The 22,407-nt window shown below is 31.1% G+C and overlaps 2 protein-coding genes across 2 annotated transcripts; both read right to left on the bottom strand.

Moving 5' to 3' along the window:
* Positions 1–44: 44 nt before the first annotated feature.
* LOC100779003 (auxin response factor 9) lies at positions 45–4,853 on the bottom strand. Its single transcript, XM_003520914.5, has 14 exons — positions 4,273–4,853; positions 4,049–4,179; positions 3,775–3,870; positions 3,341–3,397; positions 3,088–3,240; positions 2,906–2,990; positions 2,706–2,796; positions 2,404–2,568; positions 2,198–2,314; positions 2,051–2,123; positions 1,819–1,972; positions 1,126–1,727; positions 835–1,022; positions 45–663 (listed from the first exon to the last, which is right to left on the bottom strand). Exons 1-14 carry the CDS (start codon positions 4,298–4,300, stop codon positions 528–530), a joined length of 2,076 nt encoding a protein of 691 aa, XP_003520962.2. The 5' UTR covers positions 4,301–4,853; the 3' UTR covers positions 45–527.
* A 4,568-nt stretch (positions 4,854–9,421) lies between these two features.
* LOC102665607 (uncharacterized) lies at positions 9,422–10,402 on the bottom strand. The gene has a single exon (XM_006577497.2). The coding sequence runs from the start codon at positions 10,400–10,402 to the stop codon at positions 9,422–9,424; it is 981 nt and encodes a 326-aa protein (XP_006577560.2).
* Between the last annotated feature and the right edge of the window lie 12,005 nt (positions 10,403–22,407).

Consider the following 22,407-nt stretch of genomic DNA (forward strand, 5'->3'; position numbering starts at 1 on the left):
GACTCACTGGCACAGTGGACCACTGTATTTTCTGAACAATACAATTGAAGCAATTTAATGCCATAATTTACATTCACTGATGACAGCAACAGACATTGACTCACCAATATTAGAATTTTTAGAGGGTAATAACAAAGTGCACATTATATGCATACAAAGCACCAATGAATAAGCCCCTTAACCAAAAAAGGCAAGTCTTTCAAAACATCAAAACCCCCAACATTCTTCTTCCAACTTGACATGAATATTCACATATACTAAGCCTAAATTTGCCATCTTCCCACTTACTAATTTATTAAAGAAATCTGTTTAGGTCTTTTTTTTTCTAGCACAATTAATGCCTGGTGGTGGTGTCTCTACAAATTAAGTTACAATTAGCTAGTGTCTCACATCTGATAACATGAAACTTACCCCAGCCCAAATAGACCAACTTCCTTCCCACAAACAATTTGAAGCAACAAGAAGGATCAGCATTTGGGTGCTGCTGACAAACAAACGCAAAACCACAGGAAAGAATGTCAAAAGTTTCAGGTTTCAGTTGTGTCTGAGCTTATTACAGTCCCGTCTTCCACTGAGGAGATCGGCAGTTTGCTTCCACAACTCATCTTCTTCACATCCTGGCTGGAACAAATGAAGATTCTTCTCACCATATTACAGAATTCACTGCAAGAAAATATGATAACAATCAGCATAGTGCTACAATAATTTATGATATTATCCACTTATACTTTTTTCTTTTTCTTTTTTTCCTCTCCAATTCCCTTATTGAATCAGCACTGTTATTCCTACGACTTATTCTTTCAACAGAAACATTGTGTTTAAATAGATACTCACGGCCATGGATCATCTCCAACAAGCATCATGTCACCTTCATCGTCAGTGAAGACAATTTCCCACTTATTACGGTGTTGAAGTTGTCCCTTTATGTCAAACATCTCCTCCAATTCATTTATAAGTTGATCATATCCATCCAACATGGTCAAATCGACAGCACGACCCACTGCAACACCTTGCATTTGAACCTTTTGGCAGGTTTCGAACATCAATGGAAAACTCAAGTTAGAAATAATCTTATTAGACCTGTAAATCTAAACAGTTTCTAAACAAACAGTCTATGTTCAACACCTTGGTTCGACTTCTACAAATTTGCTTGCTCTGAGTCTCTTTTGGTGATACTTGCTGCTGTTCTTGTTTCCTCTCCTTGGAAGAAGCCATTGGTACATCCGACAGATGGCCAGCATCAGTTCGGGTCAAGGTACTGGTGCAGCCTTCAGTAGTAACTTTGGGTGCATTTCCTGCTTGTGCAGATGCCTTCTCTACTGAAGGAGAGTTCCTAGAATGATCAATAAGATCAATTCCAAACAACCGATAACTTGTAGCAGTCTCAACTTTGCTCTCCTTGTCAACTTGGTCAAGCACGTGATCATTGTTCAATCTGGATGAGTGAGGCTTTGAAACAGGCCAGGCTGAGACACTCTTGCTATCATCTGTTGCGTCCTGAAACAAATGAGATGGACAACTAGAATGCGGAGAAGATAGCCAACTTCCTTCTGTCTGATTCCTTAACATAGCATTGCCGCTGTTGCTTTTACTATTCATGTCAGTTTGCATATGATGCCATGTACCAGTATTGTCATTCCGTTTGCTTTCTGCCAAAACATTTTTTTGTGCCATGTCAGCCTGTTGAAGACCAGCATCCCAGAAAACAGAAGCAGCAGATGTTGTGTCTATAGTTTGAAAGTAATTGTCCAGTGTCAAACGAAACCAATATAATTCAATCAACATAAGAAATGAGGAGTTATTACAATAGTAACTCACCAACATCTGGAGTTTCGCTGGGTGGTCGTGGCCTTTTAGTCTTTACCATAGTAGGTTGAACTGAGGGCGTAGAAGCAGAAGCAACGAAGGGTTCAATCTCCCATGGTGAAACCCTATCAGGTCGGGGAACAGCTGCAGGTTCATCCCACTGAACCTGGAGATTCACAAAATATGAGAAACATATGATCACCAAAAATAAAAGGAACAACTTCAAAGTGAAAGATGAGAATACCTTGAGTGATCGCCATTTTGAATTTACCCAATGAGGAGAAATATCTTCCACTCCAACTATGGTACCCGAAAATCTGATCAACGGTGTATTAGAATGAATTGGCATGAAACACATAAATACACCAACTAACTTGATAAATTTTACTACCTTTTGTCAGTCTCAGCAGAATCATCCCCCTCAAATCTCATCTTGAGCCTCATGCCAACACTAAACCTGTTCATAGCCTCCAAATACTTGTTCACGCTGATGATGAACTGGCTCGTCCTGAGCAAATAAAATTCATGTCAACAATCAACCACTAATTATTTATCACCAACACATTTTCTAGTTCTTGAAACGAGTAAAATTTCTACCTTGGCTTGTAATATACTACGAAAAGAGTCTGAGTTGCAACAGCATGAGAGGCGGTTGCAAGAACTCCCAAGTGCATGCTCTGACTAGAAATCACTGATGAAGGCATGCTACTTGCTTGGCGAGCTAGACGTCTTACGCCCACGCGTAATTCCCCATTGTCCCCTCTACACACAAGATCTTAGTTAAAGTAACTAAAGCATAGCAAAACAGAACATATCTTGCATGAATTTACAGTATAAACCCAGAAATTTTTTAAACAGTATGAATAAAACTAACAAAAATAAAAATAATTAATGTTTACCTCAAAAACACAAAGGTATCTCCAGCAACTAATCTCTTGGAGGTCACAAAAGTACTCCAGCCAGTCGTGAGCAAGTGCCTGCGCGGCTGACCTGATAAAAAAGAAAAACAAGTTCAAGGTAAAATCGGTAGGCAATTAGAAAGTTAAATCACAATTCACAAAGACCGAAAAGAAAACTTCTCAATTCTTATCTCCTTTACCTCTAAATATATGTTTAAAGCGCCATTCGTAACCATGAAGATCCTTTGCAACCAATTCCTGAGTTGGTGTTGGTTGTGACATGTCCTAATAAAACAAATCCAAACATAGTTTTCCAAAATAAGACAATCTGAAAAAGGACACAAACAAGAAATTCAACAAAAAACAAAACCGATCACATTACCAACGCAGGAAGGCATTCCATGGCATGTTTCCTGAGAACAGAGAAGCCACCATGGGTGCTGGTATCTGAAGCTGTCAAGACCTTGCTGAACGAGTGAACTGGTGCTCTTGGAGGTTCAGCAGTGCACGGGTCAGGGTTCATCGGCTCATCTTGCTATAACACATTTATCCCATTAGAATCTAAACAATTGGGGAAAAGAATCGAAGGTTGATCATGAAAATACTGAAAATCGAAAGGGCATCTACATCCTTACATTAGATTCCGGCACCAAAGTGATCTGCGCGTAAACCTCATCCGTTTCTTGCTCAGCCTAAAACACGCCAAAATTCAAGGTAAGCTTCCATATCCTTTACCAGTTTACCCATAACATAATAACCAACGTTTTAAAAGACGGTCCATGACAGCAATTTTGACTACAACATCAAGGTTTTTGGAATCTACATAACAATTGCAGTCACATCAACCTCATTTGTCCACAATTTCTCACAAGTCACAACAAGGGTTGTGTCGTAATTGCCACTGCAACCACAATTTAAAACCTTACATGATAACAGAAACTCCAAAAAAACCAAGATGCCCCCTTCCACCATCTTCCCAACACAACCAAACAAGATTCATTATTTCCCATTCACACAATTCAAAAAAAATTAACAAAATGAAGGATAATTGCAAGAGAAAAAAAAATACCAGCAAATGAACGTTCACAACTCGACAAAGGATCTTCGTGGGAAGCTTCAGCAAAGGAATCCTCTGATTCAGTTCCTGGTTTGTTGAAGCCTCTAACTACACCACCACAACAACCATCAACAACAACAATAAATTGAAAAAAAAAATCAAAATTCAGGTTCTTCTAGCCGTTTCACGTACAAATCTCTCAAAACAAAAACAAAATTATTTCTTCATAACAACACACAACAATTAAAACAAAAACATTAAAAAATATATCCTAAAAAAAATTTACTTGCTCCATGTGGCCTTGTGGAAAATAGAAGACTCTCTGGCCAACACGAGGAACATCCACCAGTGGTCCCGCGCAACCCTTCCACAGCGGCTCGTACATCTCATCCTCACCACTATAACCAGAACCAGCCACTGCCAAAAAAAAAAACTTTAATCAAAACAAACAGAAAAAGAAAGAAACATCAAATTCCACAAAAAAAATAAAAACATTCATTCGACACCCACCTTCACCATTCGCCGCGCGGCTCAACATGGTTCAACCCAAGTCAACGCCCCAGAAAAGAAATTAAAGAAAATAAGAAATATTCACGAAAACAAAACGATTCGTTTTGTCAAGTTTTGTCACTAATCTGAATAATAAGTGAATCCCCTTTACGAGATCCCGTTATTACAAAACTGAGAAGAAGACAGCTTCTAACGTAAGAGTTAAAAAAAACAAAAAAGAAAAACTCTTCAGAAGATGAAGAAGAAGAAGAGGTTCCGTTGAACGACGACGACGCTGTTGCGGTCTTTGCCTGTGAAACGAAGGGAAGAAGAGAAACGGCGTTACTCGGTTGGAATAATGAATGACCAAACTAAACTCTCTTTCTCTCTCTTTTTTCTCCGTTGTAACGAAGTGAGTCTCCTTTTGTTTATTAATTTATACATAGTTGTCCAATTTCGTTGCCTCATTTATTTATATCTATTTTTGTTATTATTTTAATTTCAACTTGTGTGTGTCGTGTCATGTGTGTCGCTTGTGTGTTGTCTATTCCCACCGGACACAAGAAACAAGCCTATTTCAGTGGCTGTGTGACTTGTGTGCTAGTTGTTACTAGACATGCTTGTTATTTATACTCGTTTTACTTTTTTACATGATGTAGTTAGTAGTAGTACCAAATAATTTTTTTGGAGTTTCTTTTCTAAAGATTAATTTATTTATAAATTTTCTAGAAATTAACTATATTGAACAAAATAGTTGAACCGTTAGCTCAAATTTATTAAATTATAAATATTTAATAAAATTAAATATTGAAGTAATTAAAAAATATAAAATAACATAAAATAATAAAATTATGATTTATTTAAAAAAAGAAACATGAAAATTGAATAAATATATTAAAAACTAAAAGTTAATATTTTAAAAAATGTTACTCCAAGCAATATTTTAAAAAAACCGTTAGAAATTATTAAAGTTGTGTTCGACAATGTTATTTTTTTAGTAGATTCTTAATAGTTTCTCGCATTTTTTAAAACCTTAGCTTAAGTAGTATTTTTTAAAACATTATTTTTTAATTTTTTTATATTTTTTTCCACTTTTATCCTTAATATATTAATTCATTTTTCTTATTATATTTTTTAAATAAATTATGATTTTATTATTTTTCTATCATTTTACACTTTTTAGATATTTCAACTTAATTTTATCAAATACTCCTAATTTAATAAGCTAATTTTTCAGCTTCCCACTACCAGTTAATTTTTTCAACTTTCGGTTAATAGTTTTGTTGAACATAACCTAAGAAGTTATTAAAAAAAAAATTGTTTACCAAACAATTAACAAATTTTTCATCTAGTTAAAAAAGTTAAAAATTAGTTATAATATCTTACCAAATATTACCTAAGTTAGATACATTTTTAAAATGATTATTCTAAATATTAATATATTTATTATATATGTTGCGTAAAAACTCTTTTGTTTATGTACCAAAACAAATGTAACAAAATCTTTTGTTTGGTTCAATTTCAATTTATTTAAAAAAAATAAAAGAGAAAAAAATGGAGAGAATAAAATACACTTTCTTTATTTAGATGAGTGGAAATTAAGGGCAATAATGGTAGTTAAATTTGTGGGAGTTGTTACTAACGTAGTTTTCCGACATGGACTACGAAACGGGAGGGGGAAATAGTGCCTTATTTCTTTTTTGGTGAATAATAGGCAATTTACTCCTTTTATAAGGTGAATAATTCATTCTAAAATATTTTTTTGGAAGATAAGTACATACTACTTTGATTATTTTTATTTGTCGTCTAAGATTATTTTATATAAACAAAAAATATAATAATCTGTTAGTTTTATTAAAATAGTTGTGTGATTTCTTATTTACTTTTTTTTATCTCACTCCACCATAAACACATGTATAAAGTAAGAGTATAATTCATAAAATAGCAATTAACGTGATGTTGAATTTTATAACAGATAAATAGAAACATTTTTTTCAAAATCCGATAATTAGAAAGAAACGGAGGGAGTATCTTTTTATGCAAATTATCCTTTGTTATTAGTTTTAGATATCATTAAGTCATTAGATCAAAAATTAATTTTACTTATGATATATGATTATTATTTATTCAAGAAAATTTTGCTTAAAAAATAAAATCAAACATTTATTTTCATACTAAATAGATTGTTTTTCAAGTATAAATATAAAGAAATCTTATCATGACGTAAACTTATGAATTATGAAAATTACCGAAAAGGTTTTTGTATCCATTGAGTGATTATTAAAGTACACCGTGACATAGTGTTGCTATTAATTTTCTGTAAATTTCAAAATGGTAGTAAATATAGTATTGAAAATACTGTTGTAAATTAGTACTACTAATGCGAAGGTAAGTTTGTAAGTAACAAGGTTGGTCCAATAACAAAGTTTATATCTCAAAAGGAAAAATATGTGAATTTGATTTTAGCAATCAACGTGAGAATCTAATTAATAGGTCATTTAAAAGTAATTTTATAAGTATTTTTTGAACTTTAAAATCTAATATGTTCCGGATAATTTCCGACACTAAATTCACCTAAAAATTTTGTAAGAAATGTTTATTGGAATTTTCTAATTCAAGTGGGTATCTTCATAAAATTATGGGCGAGAGTTTCAAGAAAATTCATGATGGTTAAATTTTGTAAGGATGTCAAATTTAATACGGGATGAGGTGAAAAAGATTTCGTCTGAGACTTCGTTTGGAAAGAAAATGAAAAATAGAAAGAAAGAGAAAAAATAAAGACCAAAAATAAAATAAAAATAGGATAGAATTTGCACTGTTATATGGTTCTAGAATAAAATAAGAAACGAAATTGGAAATCATCCTCTTATGGTATTTTTTTTTATATAAGAAATATGAATTTATATTATAATGAAGGGAGCACTAGGAGTACTACAACCCATTGAATGTCTCAGATGAGATAGTTTCAAACTTTATTACATAGAAAAGGTGAATTCCACCAATTTGAAATATTCAATCCACCTATCCCTCCTACCTTTCCCATGAACCAGGCCCAACATATGTGTTTAATTTGATTGATAGTCTTGGGAATGTCTTTTTCCTCCTCCTTGAAGATGCTATTATTGCTCACCTGCCAAATGATCCACAAAGTAGCCAACCAAAACATAAAGGGCACCTTGTTTCTGCTAGTGTTGTATTTGAGGAGCCTATCATATTCCCAAAAATGTTGAACTCCCCCCACTGCTATAACATCGACAATCCCAATCCAGCTCAAAATTTCTTTCCAAATACATTTAGAAAAATCACAGTGAAAGAATAAGTGTACAACATTTTCATCACAAGAATCACATAGAGAGCACCTACTATTATTAATGACCACATTCCTTCTAATTAAATTATCCTTGGTTGGCAATCGATCCAATAGTAACCGCCAGCAAAACAAAGCTACTTTGGATGGCACAGGAACTTTCCAAACTATAGATAGTATATCCAGTATATCGCTATTCATTTGTGTTTGATTTACCAAAGACATGGCAAAAGAATAGCAAGAACTTACAGTGAATAATTTGGAGTTGTGTAAGGACCACTTCCACCTGTCATGAGATTCTGCCGCTAGATGCACATCAACCAGAATGGTCTCCAAAGAGTGAAGTGACTCTTCCTCATTCGGATTTAACTGTCTCTTCCAAGTCAAGCCCCACGTCCATTGGTCTCTCCTCCATGAACCTGCGTTTCCTACAGACACCAACTGCTGAGATGAAATTGCAAACAGCTCCGGAAAAGCATCCTTCAACGGCTCGGACCCTAACCATTTATTATACCAAAATAGAATTGATTGTCCATCTCCTACATCACAACTCACTGCTCTTTGAAAAAAATTCTGGTTTTGTGACAAATCTTTCTCCAACAACATCAAATCCCGCCACCATATTGAATCTTTTGTGCCCCATGATCGATCAAGACTACAAGTTTGCTTTGCTATTAAATTACCATATCTAAAAGCTAGCAAATCCCTCCAAAGTGCATTATGATCATGAATACACCTCCACTTCCATTTAGCAAGAAAAGATATGTTGAAAACCTCTAAATTCTTCACACCCAACCCTCCCTCTTTCTTCGGTTTGCAAATGTCTTCCCATGACACCCAACAAATCTTCCTTTCCTCCTCATGTGATCCCCACAAAAAATCTCTCTGAATTTGTGTTAGTTCCTTAATAACCACTTTAGGAGCTTTGAAAAAGGAGAAAAGATATAGAGGTAAACTTGAGAGAACCGAATTAATAAGTGTTACCTTTCCTCCGATGGATAGATTACGTCCCCTCCAACAAGACAATTTAGCCCTCATAGAATCCACCATCGGTTTCCAAGTCGATCTTCGCCGCGGGTTGGCACCAACCGGAACACCCAAGAACTTAAAAGGTATTAAAGTCATACAACAAGAGAGAAAGATTGATGCTGACTCTAGAAAACCTTCGTTGATATTCAAACCAATCAACTTACTTTTGTGGAAATTGACCCGAAGACCAAATACTAACTCAAAGCTTCTGAAAATAGTTTTGATGCTCCACAGATTCTTCCAAGACCCCTTATCCAATAAAATTGTGTCATCAGCAAATTGTAATAGAGACAAGTTCAAACCATCTGCCACCTGATAACCATCAAAATTTCCAACCTGAATTGCCTTTTGTACCAAACCAGAAAGTCCCTGTGCCACAATGAGAAATAAAAATGGAGATAGTGGATCTCCTTGTCTTAAACCTTTATGAGCTGTGAATTCATCCGTGGGGCTCCCATTAACCAAGACTGACATAGAACTAGAAAAAACACACGCCTGTATCCACCCAATCCATCTCTTATCAAAACCCATTCTGTTCAACATGTAAGTCAAAAAACTCCAGGAAACCGAGTCATATGCCTTCTCAAAGTCTACCTTAAACAACAAACATTCATCCTTTCTACGTTTGGCAAGATCAACTGCTTCATTAATCATCAAGACACCATCTAAAATTTGTCTTCCTGAAATGAAAGCTGACTGACAAGGAGATATAAGTTTAGCTATTACCTTCTTTAATCTAGACGCCAACACCTTGGAGAGAATTTTATATAGGCACCCAATCAGACAAATGGGCCTATATTCCTTTAGATTCTGGGGGTTATTTACCTTTGGAATCTAAGCCAAGAAGGAAGTCGTAATAGCTTTAGGAAGCACACCTGTGATCTGAAATTCTTGTAAAAATTCAACAATATCATCCTTGACAAACTCCCAACATTTTTTTATAAAGCGCAAGTTGAAACCATCCGGACCAGGGCATTTATTACCATCACAACTCCACACTACATCCTTTATCTCCTCCTCTGAAAATGGTGCCACTAAGAAAGAATTTTCTTCCGACCCCAAAGTCTGAAACTCTATCCCCCCCAACACCGGTCTAGAAAAAGAAGCTTCCTTGAATCCTTCCTCAAAAAATCGACGCACTTCCATCTTCACTTCCCCAACCTGTTCCACACAACGCCCCTCCACTTGTAAGGATAAAATTTGATTCTTTCTCCTCCTATCTTGAAGACAAGAATGAAAGAATTTTGTGTTATAATCTCCTTCTTTAATCCAACGCAACCTAGATTTCTGTTTCAACAAGCTCTCCTTCATCATTAGTTGTTGCCAAAATAATGCCTTTGCTTCTTTCTTCTTCACCACCTCATTAAGATTACACCCCTCCTCTATGCCTCTATCCAACTTATTCATCTCAGCCACTATATTTTCTATATTAAGGTCTAGCCACCCAAACACCTCCTTATTCCACTTTTTCAAACTCTCTCTAATAATTTTCAGCTTCTCCTTTATGACATATGCCTTTCTTCCAGTAATCTGAATCTTCTTCCACTCCTCAACAATAAAAGACTTGAAATCATCATGTTCAAGCCAACAGTTATTAAAACGAAAAGGCTTAGGACCCCAATTAAGATTAGAACATTCCAACCATATGGGGCAATGATCAGAAATGTCTCGTTTACCAACCCTCTGCCCCTTTTCTTGCCATAGATTCATGATGTCATCCGAAACAAGAAACTTGTCCAGTCTACTAGCAGCAATACCATCAGAGCAGAAATAAGTAAATTTATTCCCATGCAAAGGAGGATCGATAAGATTCATTTCATTCACAAAAGCAATACCATCCTCTTATGGTATTTTTAATTTCACCTCTTTTCTTTTCTGTAAAACGAACACAACTTGATGTTATTTGGTTCGAGAATAAAAGAAATCAAATTGAAAATTATCCTGTTATTTCTGTCTGGGGACAAAAGCGAAAAACATAACAAAAAAAATGTGATGAAAAAAATACATTTGTCGTTTATAATATCATCCTTCAGAATGTTAACGACACAGAATAATCGATTTTTGAAAAATTATATTTTTCATCAAACATAAAACTATAAAAGCTGTTCGTTGAAACAAAATAATCAATTATCAATAATAGATTTGAAGAAGTATCTCATATATAACTCTTTTTTCATTTTCAAGTTACATCAAAGCAAGTCCACCGAGATTGCGAATGTTAAGCAGCAGTACACACCAAACTTTAAAAAAAAATGAGACTGTAAAAATCTGGACAACACAATTATCACAATATAATATGCATTGAATCATAAAAACAGAAAATTGAGATTCCGAAATCAATATATGAACTTTACCAGCCTGTGATCCGTGTGATATAAGGTGCATTTACGTGGGTAGTAAAATGACAGAATTATATATAGATATTTGCAATTTTATTAGAAATGTTTTTAAGATCATTTTATGAATTAATATTTATTATAAATATAATTATAATTTATAAGCTGGTCTATCTAAATATAACTCTTCATAATAAAATGTAAAAAAGAATATACAAATTGTTATCAATAAGCATAGATAAACATAGACTTCAAGTAATAATAACATAAGGCTTCCCACTAAAAAAAATAACACAAGGCTTATTTTCTATTTATAACTAAATAATGATAAGTAGTTAAACTGTATGCAGCTTTTTTTTTAACTGGAATTGTATGCGACTTTTTCATCCAATATTATATCTATACATACTCAATGTGTTATTTTATATGAATATTCATAAAATTCTTTGAAAAATATCTTTAAAATTTTAAAAAGAATTGAAGTTCTGTAAAGGAAAAAAAGTTTAGAGTGATAAAAAATTTCATAAAATATAATTTATTCAATTAATTATAATGGAAGGAAATTAAAACAATAAAAATATATTGATTTTTTTAACTAGTTTAAATAGTTTTTTAAAAAAGAAAACACTTCCATGAAACTTAACTAATATTTTTGTCAAATAATATGAAAGTGCTAATTGATATAATATTTCATTCAATAAAATAGTTGTGTTCAATACTTAACTAATACGTAACATTTTATAAGAATATGAATATAGTTTATCTAAAGAAAAAAAAACACAAGAAGGGCCTAAATTGTTATCTTAAAAAAAATTACATGATCTTTGCAAAAACAGTCTCCCGTATAATAACAAGTTTAAAAAACATATTTTAACACACAACATCAAAACGAAGGTTTTTACAACAGAAACAAAACTCGATTAAAAAAGTGAAAATCACAACTCATCATCGGTCAACAGATGAAACATAAAAAAGTTAGGACGATGAACATAAAGCATACTATCAAAAAAAAATTATATAAAAAAAAAATCTACGTTCTACATTGGTTTTATCAGCAATTGATATCATAACGGATGTTGGAAAGGGAATCTAGATGTAGAATGTCTCACTTCCAACATTAGATTCAGCAGAACCTGTTGGGAATAATTGTTATATCTAAGACCGAATTCATCAAATAATTAATTTTAATTTCAATAATAAAATATTGTTATTTTTTATCATTTTTTATATTGTTTGATAAAAAAAGTTTACTAGATTCTTGATTAAAATTAAAGATTTGTTATGATAATAGAGATCATGAAGACGAGAAAAAATATTTTATAATTTTAATTTAAATTATTCTTTATCATACGATTATTATGAATAAGACATCAATAATCCAAATAAATTAATATATATATATATATATATATAATGTTATTTATTGAATAAAGATTAATATATATCATGTATTAAATTGGATATATTGATGTACAAGTGGATGTCATCATTCAAGTGAGTCAATTGAGAATTCTTAATAATTAATATTACATTGATATGTCAATAGGAAATTCTCAAGAATAAATACAATAGTTCCCTTTGACATGAGATTATCATAGTAATTAATAAATAATTTTTAAATTTTAATTTTGGACACCTAATGTCTTAGGGCACTAGTTGAATGAATATTGAATATGATTAAATACATGTAGAATTAATGATTAATCAAGAATATCATAGAGCTCAACACTAGATAATGAATTTGAACTCTATAATAGAATTAAAACCTTGGTAAGGACAACTGAATGAAAGAAGAAAAGAGTTTATTAAGTCATTCATTGATTAAATATAATGTTTTAACTTATTAGAGTTTGATAATAATATTATACTCTAGAATTAATGATGAAAAGAAATATTACACTATTCTTTTATTCCTTCTTGAAGTTAAAAGATGTTACTTCATGCTATCTAGACGTTAAGGAATAATGTTAAATTTCTACCTTGATTAGTATATTAAATATGATTATTAATTTACTACCGGTTTTAGTATTGAACTTACGAGATAAGACACAAATGAGGGTTCCAATCTTTGTAAAAAAATAATTTATTTGATAATTAAATTAGAGAATTTAATTTAATCAAATAAATATTTTAGTGAAATATTATTATATTCTTTACTAGCACTAAGAATGTAATTAATATAAACAAAGAGTATTATTTTATAAATGTGAAAGTTGTCCATAAAATAAGAATAAGATTTTATCGTTACATATTAGGATTAGATCATGTGGTTAGTTATCTTAATTAGTCATGATTACTTGAAAAATATCTTTGTCTTGTAGTAGGAAGCTTTCTTGAGATAAAAAGATATGAGATAATTTTTATTTTCTAATATAAAAATAAAGATATATGAAATTATTTTAAATAAAATCTCATTTTTTAAAAAGATTCGCATCCATGTCTCTTTAACATTATAAACAGAAGCATCTATCTGAGTGTAAAGTATAGTAGACACAAACTAAAGAATTTAAAGTCTAGTTTTTAGACCTAAAAAGTAGAAAAAGTTTCATTCATCAAGAGTTGATAGCAGAGGTTGGTCTTGATGTGGATACACGTTGAGTCTTCACACTACTTAAGAAAAAAATTTGTTGCTTCAAGAACATGCATCAAGGTACACAAATCTATTTTTCTCTATTTATTATTGTTGTATATTTTGGATGCAAAATATACCATAATTTTTTGTTGCAAGTGTTGAAAACACTTCTATGTAACTAACTAAACCGATCTAGAATATGTCATACATTTAACATCGTGTTAGACAACACCACTTCTAGAACGGATGTAGTATGCCTTCTAGAATCGATGTTAAATGTGTTCATTGTAGTAGTTTATTTTGCAAGGTTTTTAATATTCACATACACACTATTCAACCTCTTTCTAGGGTTTTTCTTTTATTTCAATTGGTATCAAAACTTGACCTCTTGGGATTGAGCATCTAACAATATAGGGGTATAAAAGATCTTGATGAAGATAGAAAAGGAAGGACACGATGTGAATAGATCATTTTTCTTAAAGGGAGTCAAGTATAACTATTGGAAGCAGAAGATGGTTGCCTTTTTTAATCATGTCATATTGACATGTGGGACATAGTAGAAAATGACAACCATATACCTCTAGATGAGGAGTTGAACGAAATCCCTCATAGCAGATAAAGTGATGAGCAAAAGCAAAGATATATGTTGAATTCTAAAGCTCTCAATGCCATCATGTGTGTCCTATCTGAAGAAGAGTATACAAAGGTACACAACTTCATAAGCACCAAATATATGTGAGACACTCTTGCTTTAACGTATTAGGGTTCCAATGAGGTAAAAAGAAATAAACTCAATTTATTTGTCTGTCAATATGAGTTGTTTAATATGGAATAAAACGAAAGAATACAAAGTACGTTTCTTAGGTTTCAAATCACATTAAATGAACTTAGGTCTTTAGACACATATTATGATAACTTTGATCATGTTGACAAGAGTATAATATAGGTTTCAAACCATATTAAACGAAATTAGATCTCTAGGAAAATATTATGATAACTTTGATCATATTGAAAAAAGAAGAGTCTCATGCTAACATGGGAAGACCTAGATGATAAATCCTCTGAAGAGGAAGGAAATGAAGAAGTCAACATATTCTTAATGGCAGACACAAGTCACAAAAGCTCAAAAAATGAGCAAGAGGAATATGAGGTAGATTTCAATGATTTATTCTCTTTACAAGAAGCTTATCAGGAATTTCTTTCTAACTCTTCTATGTTTTCAAAAGGTTATAATAATTTTAAATAAAAAAGTATTCAAAACTAACCAAATAAGGTTGTAAAGAAAGAAAAACATGATCTTTGGTTGAAAAATTAGTTTTTTAAGCACTTAGTCAAAGAGTGCCATTTGGATGAATATCCAAATGATGTGCTAAGACGTGAAAGATAAATTAAGGCTTTAAAGGAGAAGATTTTGAAACATGAAGAAGAATCTTCTTTAAAACATCATCATGATGTTGAAAGGCTTCATGGGAAGTTTAATACTTTAAAGAATAGTCTCTCCATATTTGTTGAAGGTACTAAAAATCATGAAAATGTTTTAAAATACAAAAGGAATCCTTTTTACATATATAATCATGGATATAGAGGAAAGAAGTATGTTCATGATGAGTCGGTAGATGTCTATTATTTATGTGGAAAAATTGGACATGTTAAGTCCAAGTGTAAACACTTGCCAAGAGAGAATTATCCATCACTTGTCATCCTAATAAGAAAGGACCCATGTCTATTTGGATACTTAAAGATAAGATAATTCTTGTTGCAGATATGGTTGAGAACAAGAAAGAAAGCCCATTATAATACTTGGACAATGACTACTCACAACACTTGCCATGAGAAAGATCTATGTTCCAAGACCTTTTCCCTAAAGAATGGTGGGACATGTGAATGATCCTATAGAACAGATAGGCAAACAAACTCCATTGGAGGCTAAGGTTGTTGCAAGCCTTCTTAGAGTAAGTCACTACCCACGACATCTATTTTTCATAAAACCATAATTCTTCCATATGATCAATTAAGGGATGTTGTAAATTGATGGATTATGTTCTATGTTAAGGGATGGAGTCTATAATGATTGGTCAATGGTGGACATTTATATGGAATATAGTTTGCATTTCATTGCATATTCATTATTGTTAATGCATGGTTATACTAAATTGTTTGATTATGATAGTTTTACTCAATTGTTGAGTTATAATGGTAGTACACAGGGACATATATAAGAGGGGGATAGCAGGGGATTCAACCCTCCTCCCTCAAAGGCTTTAATAATTAATAAGATATATATATATATATATATATATATATATATACTTATTAATAAATCTAATAATATATGTTATCAATGATTATATACAAATCTATTTTATAATTTCCACAAACTAAATTGCAAGCTATAAAAGTTTCAGAGACTAAAAATAAGATTCAATAAAAGTATAAGGGGTTAAAAACATATTTGACCCTAGTTATTATTATATTTAATGAGTTGTTTGTTTTTCTGTTTTAGGGTGAAATTATTGTCTGTTTGATTGTTATTGTGTTCGTGAGATAAAAAAAATCTTTCAAAACTTGAAAAAAAAAATAGTACAAATTATTTTATGCCTATATCATTTGAAATAAAAATTAATTTTAGTTTTACATGTAAAACTAATAAGTAATTTATAAAAGTAATTATTATTATATTTATTTGTTAGAAGTTAGATATTTAAATAATTAAAGTAAAAAAAATTTCAACCCCTCTTTATGTTTTGTTGGATCTCTCCCTGGTGGTACATGTGATGTTTTGTTATGTGAGTTGAGTGTTGATAACACTTGATTTTCGAGCAAATGGTCGAGGGAAATGAGTCTATTTTTTGGGAGCATCGTGGAAGACATAGATGGCTTGGAGAGACATGACTCTCTTCGTCCCTTTTTTATCTTTGTTTTATAGTGTCGACCAATTAACATATTTATGATGTCTCTTTTGTAAGAATTTCTATATATTTGCGTGTATGTATTGAATTGCTCTAATGTGGTACCTTTGGGTTGTGAATTGTAGTGTCATATGGTTTTATTTAATTGTTTATAAAACGATGGATGCATTTATCTTGGAATTGAGAACTATTAAACTATTAGGTTTTTAAATGTAAAAATTTATTCACAATTATTTTTATAAATAAATTAATGAACCAAAATACAATCTTTTGCGTATAAAGTGAAGTAGTGTCATGTACTGACTCTAGGGTTGTTATAAATCCAAAAGTCGAAACCTTGTCAACATTATTTTTTTAAAACTCAATTCAAGACACTTAAGGATCCAATTAGGAGCAATAACTTAAGTTGGTTTGTTTTTTAAATAAAGTTGCTTTTGTGGGGAATTATCCTACTAGATAGTTTCGGAACAAATTGAAAAAAATATAAGTTTCATCCTGCTCATTTTTACAAATGTTGGCCTCCTAGAAAAATGTTTGCTTATAAAAAAGTATTTTTCTAAACTATAATACAATTTAGTGCAATTTTGAAAATTTAGGACTCTTTCCTGTTTCTCCTAAAAAAGTGACTATTTCCTAATTAGTTTATTTCTATGATTTTCATATTAATCCATATGGCTTTAATTACCATCAAGGTTAATATATCATTAAAATGTTTTTGAAACTCAACCATCTCAAGGTTTAAGGTTCATGGCATTTCCTTTAATAGATGGTAGGGATTTGAATTAGACATTATACTTGGTTAAGAGAAGCAGAAGGGAAGGATTTTAATAAAGGAGAGAGGAGATAGTCATTTTCTTATTTGGTTCATAGGAAGAGGGAAAGAAATTTTAGATATTAATTTACTTTTTTTATTCTTATAATTTTAAATTTTATAACATAAGAATACTTTAATTATCACAATTGACATGTTTTAAATCCACTTTCCTTCCCTCTAAATCCCCCCAATATTGGAGAAGAGAAAAAAATAGATAGAGCCAGAAGAGGAATTTTTCTCCCCTCCATTCTCTCATTCTCCTAAAAATTAAAAAAAAAAGTTTATAAAAATCTCTTCCACCCCGTGACCAAACATTATGATAGTGGTCACCAACAACACAAACCACTACGCTTTTGATTAAGATTAAAATATGTTTGGGGTTTCCTCAAAAGTTTAAAAAATATTAATTTTGACCTCATAATTTTTTTTATTAATTTGATTCCTGTAAAATAAAATATATTTGGTTTGGTCTTCAGTGATAACTTAATTAGACGGTAATCTGATGTAACTAACAATTAAATTAAACAATTTGTGGCGATTAATCTCCCTCCAAATGAATTAAATAATTTTTAGTGACTAAACACTCTAAAAATGATATTTTTTTTTAATTTTTGAATGATTTTTTTACACTTTTTGATGAAATTAGAAGAAAAGATGAAATCATAATTAACTTTTATGTCTTCCAAATATGCTTAAGAAAATAGAAAAAAAATAATTAAATCTGTTAACTACACCTTCTGAGGAAGTTATTTATGATATAATTATTATTTATTTATATATCAAATAAAATCATTAGCCTAGTATTGTCACCGAACTTTAAGGATTAAGATTTGATTCTCATCTTCTAACACTTTGTTAATTCATGCCATGTTTGCATGCTACCTTTATTATCATATTAGGACCATGTAAACTTCATGTCAACATGCGTTAGGAACATATTAGCTTCCGCATATGTCACATCAACATATATGATAAATTCTTAATTGAAAATTGGATTGGAATTTTATTATAAATGAAAGAAAAATCAGTAGACCCAATTGTAGCAATTTGATTACAAGTTTTTAAAGTTAGAATAACAAAAAAAATTATAAAATATTTTTAATTATAAGTAAATATGTTTATACTCTAATGACTTAATTAAGTTTTTCATATATGAAATATAGTTCATTTTTAAAAAATTACTTAACATTCATTTTTTTTTTCATATATGAAATATAGTTCATTTAGTTCATGCCATTAGTCTGCATTCGTTAAGTGATGGCGTGATAGATGGAGTGTCACGTTATCACGTCGAATCACTAAACACGTCGGCACAAGCATTCACGTCATTAATTTTTTTAAATTTTTTAAAAAATGAAAGCCAAAAAGGAAAGGGAGAGCCATCCGTGGTGGTGCGGGAGGCGGCGGCCACCACCGCCTTGGACACTCTCTGGAACTTCGCCTCCATCAACGTCCACCATCTAGTGATGATTTTCCTCAAAACAAAAAATCCTCTCTGCTTCACTTTCTTTCTTTTGCATTTTCTTTTGAAAAAAATCCTCAGACCAAAAATAGGTTGCCCTCTTCTCTGATTTACCAAAGCTTCAAATTCTTCTTCTCCTACTCCTAACTGCTCGTTTTCTTTTTCAAATTCTCTATGCGTTTCTAAGGATTTTGTGTGTTTTCTTCTTTGCTCCACTGCGTGTTTTGACTTTTATTGTTTGTGTGTGTGTGGTAGTTTGGTTTGTTTGGAATGTGATGCTGATGGTGGTAATGAAGGAGGAGGGGTGAAGCGAAGATGTCTTCGTTGATGTTGAACTCGCAGAAGTTGAATTGCCAAATTCAGGGGCTCTCTGTGCCGCAGGTAGGGAGGTTCCCGTAGTTATACTATTCCACGATTTCACGGATCAACGCAAACTCATCCTCGAGGTTATCATTCCAAACTTCCTTGATTTGAATCAAATTGCCCTTTAGTAAAATCAACATCTCAAACGAACAAATCCGAGAAATAAAGTGAGAATCGCAATCAAACCCCCTAGATCTATAACAAAAACATGCGGAAACAGTTTAGATCTCAAAACCTAACAAATCCAAAACAAACATCGATGATATTTCATCGAACGAGGAAACAAATCTAAACAAAACAAGCCACGATACCGGAAGAGGATTTGAGTGAGTAGAGCTTCAAATCGGAGGCGTGCGGTGGAGCTTCGACTTGGTGGTAGCAACGACGACAGCGATGAAGGCGAAGTTCCAAAGAGTGTCCAAGACGGTGGTGGTTGTTGCCTCCCGCACCACCATGGACGACTCTCCCTCTCTTTTTTGGCTTTCATTTTTAATATAAAAAACAAAAATTAATGATGTGGATGTTTGTGCCTACGTGTTTAGTGATTAGGCATGATGACGTGACACTCTATTTGTCACGTCATCCCTTAACAGATGCGGACTAACGACAAATATTAAAATGAAACGCAAAATTTTTTCAAGTATGTGAAGGAAAATAAATGTTAGATAATTTTTTAAAAATAAACTATATTATAAATATGAAAAACTTACTTAAGCCTACTCTAATAGTTAAAATAAAATCTTAGCTATGCTCCACACCATATACAACATAATATATATTCGCGTAAATGCGAGCAATGACGTTAAAGTATTTTGAATTTAAGTTAAAAAATTAACTTTTAGTTTAATTATTAATTTAATCTATATATTTATTTATTTATTTATACTTTACTGTCTTAATCTAATATGTAAATTTAGTCTTTGATAAGAAAATTTAACATTTTAATCTATGTTATCACTTTTTTTTTGGAAAAAAAAGTTTAGTTAAGTTACTGAGTTTTGGTCTCCCAAGGGCTTAAATAAGTATTTATAAAAATACTTACAGATTATTTAATATATAAGGTTCTTACATTCAAATCTATGTCTTTGTGAGAACCTTTAATTTCATTAACTTTGATCTATATAACACTTTTATAAAACTTTGGACAAAATGTCATTTTAGTACCTTGAAAGTTTAATTCATTGTTACATAGGTTATTGAAATTTTTAAAATTTCAAAAGTACAATTTGTTTGTCACCTTAGTCTCGTTGTCAAAAGACTTTTCTATAAAGTTCATGCTGGCTTGTGTGTTGATGTTACTTGTTATTTGCCTGTGTGACGATTGGTGATGCACACATAAATGAAAATGTATACCTGATAATCCAGCTATACCCATTTTAATCCTTAATTAGACTATCATAGGTAGACAATCAACTATCACATATGCATTAATTGTCAAATATCACGTATACATCAACGATCATGTAGGTAGATACATTAATTTTACCCAAAGTCTTTAACGACAAGATTAAAGTAACAAATAAATTACATTTCCATAAATCATTTTTAAATTTTACTACTTTCGGAGACTTAAGTGACCACTTATAATATTTTTAGAGATCAAAGTGAATATTTATCTTCATATTTTTCTAAAGACACAAAAGTTCTATCATTTTTATGACAGTTTCAAAGAAACCTATTTATAAGATCTAAATTTGAAATTATATCTATTTCTTTTAACAAGATTTAATCTATAATGGTTTTTATAACAATTATTTTTAGAAAAAAAAATCCTAATTTAAAGAAAAGAAAGAATATATTTACAAATAATTTAAAAAGAGAAAAATATTAAATACAGTGATAATTTTATTATTATTATTCAAATTAATTTTTTTTCTTAATATTAATGAATTAAATAATTATATCATATATATATATATATATATATAAGAGTAAGTATCTTATAACAATAATTTTGGTAACAGTATTAACAAATTGTACTTCTGGGGACATTTTGAAATTTCAAATTAATAATTAAACCTTAACTTTAGATTTAACCACAGTATGTTTACTTAATTAGTCTCCTCCTCATCATAGTCAGAAGGTGAAGAAGTCAAAGTAAATGGCAAAAAAACAATTCTATTTCTTGAATATTAGTTTCAGTGTTGAAAGATGAGTGGAGGGCGTGGTGTGAAACGGAGGGACGGCGCATCGAGATGCGTGTGGTTTGGGGTAACGGAACGGAACAAGACAGACGGAAGGTAGGAAGCGTGAAGTCCGTTACCGTTATCTGCTGTTTGTTTCGTTGTCTGCTTCGAAGCATGCAGCAGGGTTTGCTCGGGTTACCCCAGCACAAGGCACAACCATAATTTCATTTCTTCTGTTCATTGTTTTGACATTTTCTTTTCATGTTTTTTTATTTTTGTTTTGGTAATTAATTGCCAACTTGACCCCTCTTATGTGCTGATAATTGCGTGTTCTACCACTTTTGTGGGCCTCGCATGTACCATGATATTGATGAATAATAGGCGTGTGCTGCACGAGTTGGCGTAACTTGACAAATCCCATAAATCCAACTCGAATCAATATATAAATTTTGATTTTTTTTTTGACAAAGAAATTGGACTAGATTGATTCAGTGAATTACGTTATATTAAACTATATATTCCATATTAACATAAGTTTTTTTTTTTTTATAGGAACCAACTCATTATTTCATTCAAGAATTGATTTACATTGCAAGTAGAATATAACGTATTAATGTAAGTTGGTTGAGTAAAGAAAGAAATTAACATATATAGTTACAGTAATACAGTGGAATTGTGTTTAAATTTCTTAAATAAGATTTTATTTTATTATTTTGATATTGATGTAAAGTGATTATCAATTTTATTGGTAATTAATCCTTATTAAAAATTATATATTTTTTTTCAAGACTTAAACTCACACATATTACTTAAGAAAATAAATAATCACACTTATGATATAGTGAAAAAAAATATTTATTCTATCGCTAAAGTCTTAACAAACAATTTTTTGGTATTGATTTTCTTTAAAATTAACACAGTACGTAGTTTTAAATAAGTGAAAATTAAATAAAAAGTTATTATATAAAATCTATTAAATTTATCTAGTGGCTAGTTCTTAAAGTCATTTAATATATTTTTCATTTAAACATATTGAATACTCATGTGTTAAGCCTAGGGATGCTAAAAAATAACTATAACTATAACTGGTTATATAAAAGTAGATATAAAATAATCAATTTTATAGTTATAGGTATTTCAAATAATTTATTTTTATTTAAAAAAATAGTTATAGTTATAAAATTATAACTAGTTTTATAGAAATACATATTTCAAAGTGACTAGACATACTTTGAAAG

This window comes from Glycine max, chromosome 3 (genome assembly GCF_000004515.6).
Source record: "Glycine max cultivar Williams 82 chromosome 3, Glycine_max_v4.0, whole genome shotgun sequence".
Lineage (NCBI taxonomy): Eukaryota > Viridiplantae > Streptophyta > Magnoliopsida > Fabales > Fabaceae > Glycine > Glycine max.